Source organism: Apium graveolens, chromosome 1 (assembly GCF_009905375.1).
Source record: "Apium graveolens cultivar Ventura chromosome 1, ASM990537v1, whole genome shotgun sequence".
Lineage (NCBI taxonomy): Eukaryota > Viridiplantae > Streptophyta > Magnoliopsida > Apiales > Apiaceae > Apium > Apium graveolens.
Window position 1 is genome coordinate 187,315,085 of NC_133647.1, and position 11,109 is coordinate 187,326,193.

The following is an 11,109-nucleotide window of genomic DNA, read 5'->3' on the forward strand; positions in this document are numbered from 1 at the left end:
TGATTTTTTATGCTTGATCCCGCGCTCATGGAGGTAGGACTCGAACTCTAATCCAATGAATTGGGCCCCATTGTTTGATACTAGGACTCGTGGTATTCCGAACCTCATCAAAATGTTGTCCATAAACTTTATGCAGTCTTGTTGATTGATTGTCCTCATTGCTTTCGTCTGAACCCATTTTGTCATGTAATCAATGGAGACTAGCAGGTATCTGAGATCTCCTTTGGCCCGGGGGAATGGTCCCATGATGTCAATACCCCAGACGGCGAAGGGGATAGGTGACAGGACTGAAGATGGTAGGACTGGGCTGATCCGGGACACATTGCTGAAAAGCTGGCATTCCTTGCACTTTTTGACGAACTCTATCGCATCCTGATGAATAGTCGGCCAGTAGTAGCCTTGTCTCATAATCTTATGAGCTAGGGCCTTCGCAGACATGTGGTCTCCGCATATTCCTTCATGCACTTCTGACAAACAATACTTTGCTTCTTCTGGGCCAATACATTTCAGGATAGGAGATGGGAAGGTCCTGCGGTAGAGTACCCCTTCTTCGAGGAAGAACTTGGCTGCTTTTGCTTTCGGTCTTTGAGCTTTTCCTTTATCTTCTGGGAGCTCTCCTTTCTCCAAATAATTGATGAAGGGAGTCATCCAGTTGGGGTTGCTTTCGATCTCCAAGACCTCTTCGGATTCAATAGATGGTTTGTGGAGTTCTTCGAAGTAAACTGAGCAGTCCAGATCCGATGAGTTCCGGACTAATTTGGATAGAATATCCGCTTCTTCGTTTTCTTCTCTACATATTTGAAGGACTTGATGTTTTGGAATTGAGGCTAAGTAGCTTTGAACCAAAGCTTAGTACTTAGCCAATATAGGGTCTTTTGCTATATATTCTCCATTTGTTTGCTTGACCACTATTTGCGAGTCGTTGTAGATTTTTAAGTCCTGGACCCTTAGAGTCCTGGAGAGCTTTAGTCCTGCGATCAACGCCTCATATTCTGCTTGGTTATTTGTTACGGGGAAGCCAAAACATATAGATGTTTGAATTGTGAATCCTTCAGGACTTTTGAGTATAAGTCCGGCTCCCGACCTCTCGCTTGTTGAAGAACCATCTACTTTCAAGGTCCAGGCTCTCAAACTTGTATCCTATTCTGGCTCCTGATCCATGTTCATTGGTTCTGGCTCTTCTTCTGGAAAGTTGCATTCGATAATAAAATCTGCAAGTGCTTGAGCTTTGATGGCAGTTCTGGGAATGAAGCTCAAATTGAACTGGCTCAACTCTACTGCCCAATTGACAAGTCTTCCCGAGAGATCCGGCTTGTGAACTATTTTTCTTAAGGGCTGATTTGTCACCAATTTGATCTCTCTTCCTTCGAAGTAGTGCCTGAGTTTTCTTGAAGTTGTGACTAAGGCAAAGGCAAACTTCTCCAATCTTGGGTATCTTGTTTCTGCATCTTTGAGTACTTGGCTTACATAGTAAACTGGTTGCTGTTTTCCGTTTTCTTCCCTGATTAGGGCAACTCCTACGGCTTGTTCTCCTGCTAACAAGTACAAGTAAAGAGGCTCTCCTGGTTGAGCTTTAATTACGACTGGTGGTTGAGAGAGGTAGGACTTGATTTCCTCGAATGCCTTTTGGCACTCCGGGCTCCAGTTCACTTCTTTCTTGTTGCTTGCTCCTTTGAGTAAATCAAAAAATGGTAGACACCTCTCTGCTAGTTTTGAGACAAATCTTCTGAGTGCTGCTAGGGATCCTGCTAGTTACTGCACATCTTTTTGAGTCCTGAGAGCGTTCATCTCCTGAATTGCTTTTATTTTCTCCGGATTGGCTTCCATGCCTCTGTTGTTGATCATGAATCCTAGGAACTTGCCTGCTCCTACTCCAAATGTGCATTTCTCCAGATTCAGCTTGAGTTGGTTCTTCCTTAGGTTGTCAAAGTATTCTTTCAGATCTTCCACATGCCCTAGTATAGTTGTTGATTTGGAAATCATGTCATCGACATAGCACTCTAAGTTCCTCCCAATCTGGGACTTGAATATCTTGTTCATAGCTCTTTGGTAAGTGGATCCTGCGCTTGTAAGTCCGAAGGGTAGCATCACATAAGCATAGACTGCTCTGTGAGTTATGAATGCTGTCTTAGGAATGTCCTTTGGGTTCATCTTTATCTAGTTGTATCCGGAGAAGGCGTCCATGAAACTTAGCATGACGTGTCCGGAGGTGGTATCTATCAGTTGATCGATATTTGGGAGAGGGTATGGGTCCTTCAGGCATGCATCATTCAGATCAGTGTAGTCTACACACATTCTCTATTTGCCATTGGCCTTCTTCACTATAACAACATTAGCTAGCCACTCCGGATATTTAATTTCTTTGATGATTCCTGCTTTGAGTAGCTTTTCCACTTCTTCATCGATTGTTTTTTGCCTCTCCGGGGCAAAATTTCTTCTCTTCTGTTTGACTGGTTTTCTCTTGGGGTTGACATCCAAGCTGTGCATTGCTATGGACTTATGTAGTCCTGGCATGTCTCTTGGACTCCAGGCAAAAACATCTTTGTACTCCCGAAGTAGGGACACTAATCTTTCCTTGAAGAACTCATCGAGTCCTGACCCAACTTTCACCTTTTTTCTAGAATTGCCTTCATGTACCTGGAACTCTTCTGTTTCTACTGCAGCTTCAATTTTTGCTTGTTCTTTGTTTGAAACCATCTGATGAATTCGGGCTTCAGAGTTCTTCTTCAGATAGAAGTTTGTTTGTTCAGATTCTTTGGTTGCTTGCATGGTAGGACTAGCTTGGTCTGGGACCTGATTTGCTTTGTCGACTACCATGACTTGGTTGCTTGCCGGTCCCTCCAGACTTGTTACATTTCTTTCTTGCTCCGGATCTGATTCAATGAGTTATAATTCTTTTGTTGCTTCTTCCCTTGTCCGGGGTCGGTGCTTCTTCATGCTTTATTGTTTGCGAAGAACTGTTGCCTTTTTTTTGTTGTCTTGATGGGTTTCTGCCATGACTAACCCCTGGGTGTAGCATGTTTCAACAACTCCATAATCTCCTTTTATCTCCCTGACTCCTGTCGGGGTTGGGAACTTGATTTTGAGATGGGAGATTGAAGTTATTGCTTGCATCATTGTTGGAGCTGATCTGCCAATGATCCCGTTGTATGATGAAGGAACGTTGATCACATAAAACTTGATTACATGAGTTACCTGGTCAGGAGCAGTTCCAAAAATGACTGGCATATATAAAGTTCCTTGTATTAGGGCTAAGTTGTGTCTGAACCCATAGAGTAGGTCCTCCCGACACTCGTTTGAGCGGACGCTTCCTAACTGCATTCGATCCACTGTGTGCTTGAAGAGAATATTTAATGAGGAACTATTGTCTATGAGCATTCTCCTTACTTCATTATCAAAGATGTCCAGAGTGACAACCAAAGCTGCATTGTGATTCAGGTTGACTCCTTCGTAGTCCTTACTGCTGAAGGATATCACTAGGTCTGGGAGTGACTGGATTGAGAGCACTTCTTCACGGAAGTCCGGGCTCCGAGGTGGGGAGTGGGAGCCTCCTAGGACTACATTGACTACATTCTTTCCTCTCTTCTGTGCTTCCCTCCTGTTGTTGTCCCGGACTAAGTACTTTTTCATGTTTTCTTTCTTCACCTGGTCCTTAATGAAGTACTTGAGTGATAAGCAGTTCTCAGTTTTGTGGCCATGGGTCTCATGATAATCACACTTTCTATTGTAAGGCCTGCTTTCCGGAGGAGTTTGCATTGGTTTTAGAGGATAATAAAAAGGTTTGTCTTTTACCTCTTTCAAGATTTCCTCCCGGGTCATGTTTAGAGGAGTCCAGTCTGGCTCCTGCTTCGGCTCCCGGGGTTGCATCGCGGGTCCTGAGTAGCTGTTTGACTCCTGCTTAGGACCAAGTCACTGGAAAACTGGAGTAGTTTGTTTTTCTTGGCTTTGGTTGCTTTGCTTGAACTTCTTATCCTGATGGTAACCCCCTTTCGGTCGGTCATCAGTGTTTTTACTCCTGGACCCCCCATTCCGGGTCATCCTCATTGCCTGGAGCACATTTGTTTGCTTGATGAATCTGGCAGCCATGGAATAAGCTGCTGCCAGACTTTGCGGCTCCTTGTTGATTAGCTCCACTATATACCTTTCATTGTGTTCTGGGTCCAGGTTTCTCCTAAAAATGCTTAAAGCTTCCCTCTCATCCAAACTTGAAACTTTATTAATTGCTTTCTGGAACCGGCGCATGTATGCAGAGAGGGACTCGTTGTCATGCTGCCGAATTGTCTCCAGGTGACACATGTGCATTTCGTGCGTTTTATTTGCCCGAAATCTCCGAAGGAAGGAGGCTCGAAATTCCTTCCAAGAGTGGATGGTGCGGGAGGGGATTCTACTGAACCATCTCTGAGCCCCTCCCTTAAGAGTTGAAGCGAAGAACCTTGATTTCGTTAAATCGTTGTAGTAATATATCTGCGCTATTTGCTCAAAGTAGTTCAGGTGTTCCTCCGGGTCTCCTAGACCATTAAAGGAGTCAAAGTTGTAATGCTTCAAGTTCCGCTGCCGTGGAATGGCTTCCAAGGAGTGACTAAAAAGAGTTAATGTTTCTCCAATCTCTACTCCTGAGTCTCTGTCCATCTTTCTCTACAATTCGTAGATCATATCTTTTAGGTCCTTCTGCCTCTCTTCTTCTTCATCATCAAAGATCAGCTCCGGAGTAGGGTCTCTCCGGGTTCTCTTGCTCCTGGACTTGCCCAGTAGCTTTTCTTCTTCTAGCTGCATTCTTTTTTGGATCTTTAGCTCAAGCTTTGCTTATTCTTCTTTCCTGATTTGCTCCCGGACCTCTTCCAACTTTCTCTGCTTAGCAGCTTCTGCTTCTTTCTTACTTTGATCCTTTTTGCTTTTCTTCCCCTTGGCTCCAATTCGGTCAAACACAGATCTCTTCGATTGCTGGGAGTCCCCGGACTCCTCCGGTTCCTCCTCGAGTTCGGCTTCTTCTTGGAGCCGGGTCTGCTCCTGCCTGTATAGTCTGATTGCTTCTGCTAGTTCATCGCTTGTAAGGTTGGCCATGTGCTCTTCGGCTACTGGAACATTTGTGTACTTGTACTGATTGAGCTCTATGAGGGTCCTGGCATCCATGGTGTTTACAATTCTCTCCACTACGGGAGTGTGTAGTGGTTGCTCCTGGAATGTTTCTCTCTCGGCTCCTGGGTCAAGGGCCTTGGAGTGGTCCGGCTCCTGCTCCTGACTCAATTTTTCAGATCTATAACCAAGCAATATATCACTTCTTAAAGTGTTCCTGCTCACTAAAATAGCTTTTGGATTTGCATATTTAAAAGCATCTCTAATGCCCTCATACTCAACAAATTGAAGAGGTAGATTGTGCCTTACCACTGCATCCGTGATCATGTCTCTGAAAATTAAAGGATCGAATTTTGAATTTTGCATCGTCATAGAACCTTGGCTGCTGGAAATAATCATCTGCCTCACGTCTCTAGATCTTGTACAAGTCTTCTGATGTTTAAGCATGTTCCCGGTCCCAAATGATGAATTATAAGGTAATGAATAACCACATTTTTTACACTTGGATGTATCTCCCTCGCCATTTACACCCTTGATATAATCAAAAGTATCCCAAGCCTTCGACCACTTCCGTTTATTACCCTTCGACTTCGTCTCTTGTTGGACTGAATCCTCCGTGCTTGGCACCGTATTTTCATTTTCATTCTCCTGCAAATCTGCCTCATCCTCGCTTAGTGATTCATATACCTCCCAAAATAAACAAATACTCAATAAATACAATCAACAAGTAATACAATCAAAACAAATATTAACGAGAATTTAGAAGTAATCAATACCGGAATATTGGCATCTGGGTGTTCTTCTTCATCCATTGTAGTTCAGATGGGCCGTTTAAATTGGAGTTTGTTGTTTGCGGCTGTGTAAAGAAGAAGATGTATATAGAACCCTAATTCTGAATGTAATAAAGACTTGTACAGATGGGCCGTTCAGATGGGCCGTTCAGATGTGTATTGTTATATTATATTAGGTTTTTTAATTTATAATTTTGTTAAGCTCTAATATTAATATATATATATATATAATTATGTCGTATACTTCGTGTCGTGTCGTGTACTCAAAGGGTAAAAACAAAACCGACACTAAATCTTGTCCGTGTACTTTCGTGTTCGTGTATATTCGTGTCGTGTACTAAAAAGGTAAACACAAACACTAAATTTTCGTGTCGTTTCGTGTCGTGTAAGTCGTGTCGTGTCCAGAATTGCCGGGTCTACTCCTGAGCACTAGCAGATGGTCTTCCAGAAGTATGTTTACTTGGTCTTGCCATTTCTCAATAATACCAACAACAACTAACAACAATATGCTACACAAAGTATCGATCTAAGGTTGCTTTATGAAACTTGCAAAAACTACCCAGAATAACAACAAATACCAACAAATAGCTTCCTGGGAGCAGTTTAAACAGTTTCCTGGGACTACTCAACAATATAGTAGAACACAAATGCCATATTAAAGCTAGAGCAAAAATGATTAAAACTAACGATAGCTCACACAAACGTGGCTTAAATCAACAAAAAGAGCTCACACAAATGTGGCTTAAATAAACAATATTCATGCCTATGGAAGAGGTTGGTTGCTTGGGTTCTTACAAGTTTGAATAAATGGACTCTTTGTAGAGTTTGTTGATGAAGGTGAATCCAGGGGCACTGAGACCCAAGGATGGAGAGCCCCTCCTTCTAGCGCCAAATGATAACTCCTGGTGGTGGGGCCGCTCTTTCGATGCCGTTCCTGGGTCCTTCGCCGCTGTGGAGGTGTAGCTGTGGTGGGGTTCCTACAAAACAACACCGGAAGGGGGGTTTGGGTCTTGCGGCACCTCCGGTGTGAGAGTAAAAACTCACTTTTGGGGAGGATGAAGATAGATATGAAGGAAGGTGGCTGTGTGTGTATATGGGTGTGAAAGAATGATTAACCCCAAAACCTCACCTTTTTGGGCTATTTATAGGCCAACGGTAGGGTTTTGGGATTGGTACCTTTAAATCGTAGCCATTGGTTCTGGGAGCGGAGGACACATGGCTGGAGTGGATGCTTTACACATGTTAGTGCGGGACTGGCTGAGGAATGTTCTGAGAATCCTCTGACACGTGCCCTAATTGTTCCTATGATTGATGTGTGACAGTTGTCCTCATCATGTGCTTGGGTCAGCGTCTCACGTGCTGGGATTTACCAAGATTAGGCTTGCGGGACTGAGCTGGTTAGGACTGGTGGTGTGCGGGGCTATTCCTTCCAGGAGCTGCGTGGAGTTAGGAGTCTAGAAGTAGTCCTCCCAGGAGCTACATGGAGTTAGGAGCCTAGGAGTAGTCCTTCCAGGAGCTGCATGGAGTTAGGAGCCTAGGAGTAGTCCTTCCAGGAGCTGCATGGAGTTAGGAGCCTATGAGTAGTTCTTCTAGGAGCTCTATGTACTATCACTCGTCATAAAGTAATTTAAGCCATTCTACCTAAAAGGTAAACCTAAGGTACATATATGAACTTAAGCCTTAGGATTCCCTCAATTATTTCCTAGTTTTGAATAACATGTGCCTATATTCCACTCTACATACTCTACTCATTTCATTAGGTTTAATCTTCTACAATAAAGTACTTTATTAGGAGCCAAACTAGGTGCATACCTTATTCCTAGGTCTGGTATCTACTCCCAGTAATACTAGTCTAAGAAAATTATGCAAGTAATGCTTCTAAGATTTTACCTGGGATACGCTTGTACCTAGACCTTCACAATGACTTAGATTTTTACCATGTTAAAAATAACACTAGTTACATACTAGCTTTAGTCAATTAATCAAAGTCCTAAGTGTGAGCATAACCTAGAGTTCCGGGGATTATATATACCTTACTTAATAACAATTAATCATTATAACTAATAGTAGTTTTAATACCTAACCATGTTTAGGTTCTTACATATAACTACCTGAAAAATGAGCTACCTAAGCTCAAGCCTTTAACCTATATTGTAAATTCCTTAGTATGAGTATAACATTCTATTTTCAAGGAATATTTTCTTAAGTTTAAAGATAACCAATTAATAGCCATTTTTAAATCTTAACCATCCTAAGGTTCTCACATATAGTTAATCTTCAGATAATTTATCAAAATGCACCTCTTTTACTTAAATCTTATTTCAACTTAGCCTCCGCATAAATGAAATTTACAAACTAGTTAAGTTAATTCAAATTCCTTTTTAATACAAATCAATTTTCCATTAAACTAAGTAAAAACAAGCTAAGTTAACCAATTGTCCACACATTGAGCTTTTTGCTTGAGGTACCACCACAGGCTTGTACCTCTAGCTGAAACTATATTGGGAACCTACCATATAACATTAAATCTAAGCTCGCTTACTCACCATTGCTCGCAAAGACTACTCAGAACGACCTAAAAGGTCTTACAAACACATTTTTAAATTAATTATAAGGTTCTATAACAACCTATCAACTTATTAAATATATTCTATGCATACAAACATGCTTATTTTAAGGAAACAACTCAAAAATAGAAAGGAACGAGATTACCTCTCATCTTTCTTTACTGTCTTTGTAAGTCATATGTCATAGCCTATTTGTATATTCGAGGATTCAACTCAACTCAAATAAGAATGTAATAAGTAAATAGTGGATCGACCGTCAGAGAGATCTCGCAAAGTAATATCTGTCAAAGGATTCAGAAACAAGGTTCATCTACAGACTTGAGGAGTTAATTCACTGGAAGAAGTTCAAGAAGTTGATCATGCCTCAGTGATATAAATCAAGATCGTGGATTTAATCAAGTGACAGAGATCTCGTCAGAGTATCATTAATTACAAGGATTTAATCTGAAGAAAATCAAAGTGTCAAAGTCAAGACATGAAGAAACGTCACGGAAGTTAGTCACTCATGAACCAGACAGTACATCGAGTGTCAACGTTGAAGTGGCGGAATTGATTCATAATTCTCAGTGATTTTCAGAAGATATTCAGAAGAATGGATGCTGCTCAGGGTTAGTATTAATTCTCTATTAATTAATTAAGTCATATAATTTAATTAAGTAAATAAATTATATCTGCAAAGATTAATTTATTGATTAATTAAATTAATTGATTAATTAATTCAGAATTAATTTTAGGAATTTTCAGAAGTTTAATTGGATTAAATTCAATCTTAAATCAGTAAGACAATTGAAAATGAACTAGCATGACAATCTGGATTGTCATACCGATTGTCATGCCAGTTCAAAAGATTGTCCTACCGATTGTCATGCCAGTTCAAAAGATTGTCCTACCGATAGTCATGCTGGTTCAAACGATTGTCTTGCTAGCTCAAAAGGATAGTCTCACCGATTGTCATACAAGCTTAAAGGATTGTCATTCCAATTCAATTAATTCGGCTGTTGATAAATAGAAGCAGAAGTCATTCAACTCAATGATCTCAATCATACAGAACACATTCAAGAACAAAGAAAAGAAAGCAGCCGCCTTGAAACATTTTATTTTCTTCTCTGCTTACATCAAGATCAAAATTCTAGTTTGTTAATGTTAAATCCAAATCACTAGAATTATTTATCTTGTTCTTGTGTAACAATCTAGCGGATCAAAATCCGTAGAACTTAATCTCAAATCGCGTTTAGCATTTGATTCTAATTATTGCAAAAATAGAAAAAGTTCATGTTGAATTTATTCTAGATTTGTGATAATTGATTTGAGATTAATACCTTGTAATCGATACAGTTGTTGTAACACCTTTCAAGTTTAATAATATTTTTATTTAACTTGAATTTTGTTTCACATTTTTTATTCCGCATTTATTCGATTATTTGGTACTGTTTGTATTCAACCCCCCTTCTACAAACACATTGGGACCTAACAATTGGTATCAGAGCCTTCTGATTAACGAACAAATCAAGATCCTAGACTTTTGTGATTTTTCAACTCCTTGAATTTTTATTTATTCAAAAATTCATAATGACTTCACATAAAGTTGGAACCGTTAAAATTCCACAATTTGATAAAGAGAATTATATCATGTGGAAGAAGAAGATGCTATTATTTTTACAAGTTGCAAATCCCAAATATTCAAACTTGTTAAAGAAGGGTATAAAAACTCCGATGGTTATTGAACCGGAGGTAATAATAGATGGTGTGGTGACTACTAAAGCTAGAACCTATCCAAAAGAGCCCGAAGATTTTACTCCTGCTGAGAAGGAAGAAGCCTCCTTGGATGCCAGCCTTCAATTAATATTAATTGATTCCCTTGATCCCTTGATGAACAGACATGTGATGAACTGTAAAAATTCTAAACACATGTGGGAAACTATTGAGGTAATTAATGAAGGCACAGAGGAAGTTAGGGAGAACAAGTTGGAAATCCTAACCTCTGAATATGAACATTTCAAATCAAATCCAGGAGAAGGAATTACTGAAGTGTTTGAGAGGTACAATGCGTTGATCAACAACCTGAACATCAATGGAAAGTATTATTCAATCAGGGAGGTCAACAAAAAGTTCCTTTTAACACTGCCAGCTCATCTTGAACATAGAATCACTGCCATTAGAGAAGCTAGAGATCTGAGTGAGATTTCTTTGGACAGGCTCTATGGAGTGTTAAAAACTTATGAGTTGGAGCAGATTCAACAGAAGGAAGTCTATGGGAAGGATAGAATGGTCAGCACATCTAATGCACTTGTAGCTGAAGGTCAACAACAACAACAATCTCAACAGTTAGAAAGAATGGTACGGTTTTCCAAGGGTGAGGAAAATGAGTTAGTAGCAGAATATGATCCTCCTACTACAAATCAATCAAGTGATGATTTTTATTCCTTGGAAGAGCTGGAGCAATTGGAAGATGAATCAATGGCCCAAATTGTCAAGAGATTCTCCCATGTCAGATTCATGAGGAATCCCAAGCTTAAGTACAAGTCCAACTACAACAAATTCCAGAAAGGTGGATCTTCATCCTCTAACACCAGCAGTGGTGGGTACAAAACAGGGATGGTTGATCGGAGCACCATTAGATGCTATAACTGCAATGAGTTGGGACACTTTGCCACAGAATGTAGGAAGCCAAAGCAAGT

At 40.5% G+C, this 11,109-nt stretch overlaps 1 protein-coding gene across 1 annotated transcript; it reads right to left on the reverse strand.

The window, feature by feature from the left end:
- Nucleotides 1-2,940: 2,940 nt before the first annotated feature.
- LOC141713416 (uncharacterized) lies at nt 2,941-3,867 on the reverse strand. The gene has a single exon (XM_074516833.1). The coding sequence runs from the start codon at nt 3,865-3,867 to the stop codon at nt 2,941-2,943; it is 927 nt and encodes a 308-aa protein (XP_074372934.1).
- Nucleotides 3,868-11,109: the final 7,242 nt, after the last annotated feature.

Excerpts from the sequence above, each read along its gene's own strand:
- LOC141713416 (XM_074516833.1), bottom strand. The coding sequence starts at position 3,867 with ATGCAACCCCGGGAGCCGAAGCAGGAGCCAGACTGGACTCCTCTAAAC.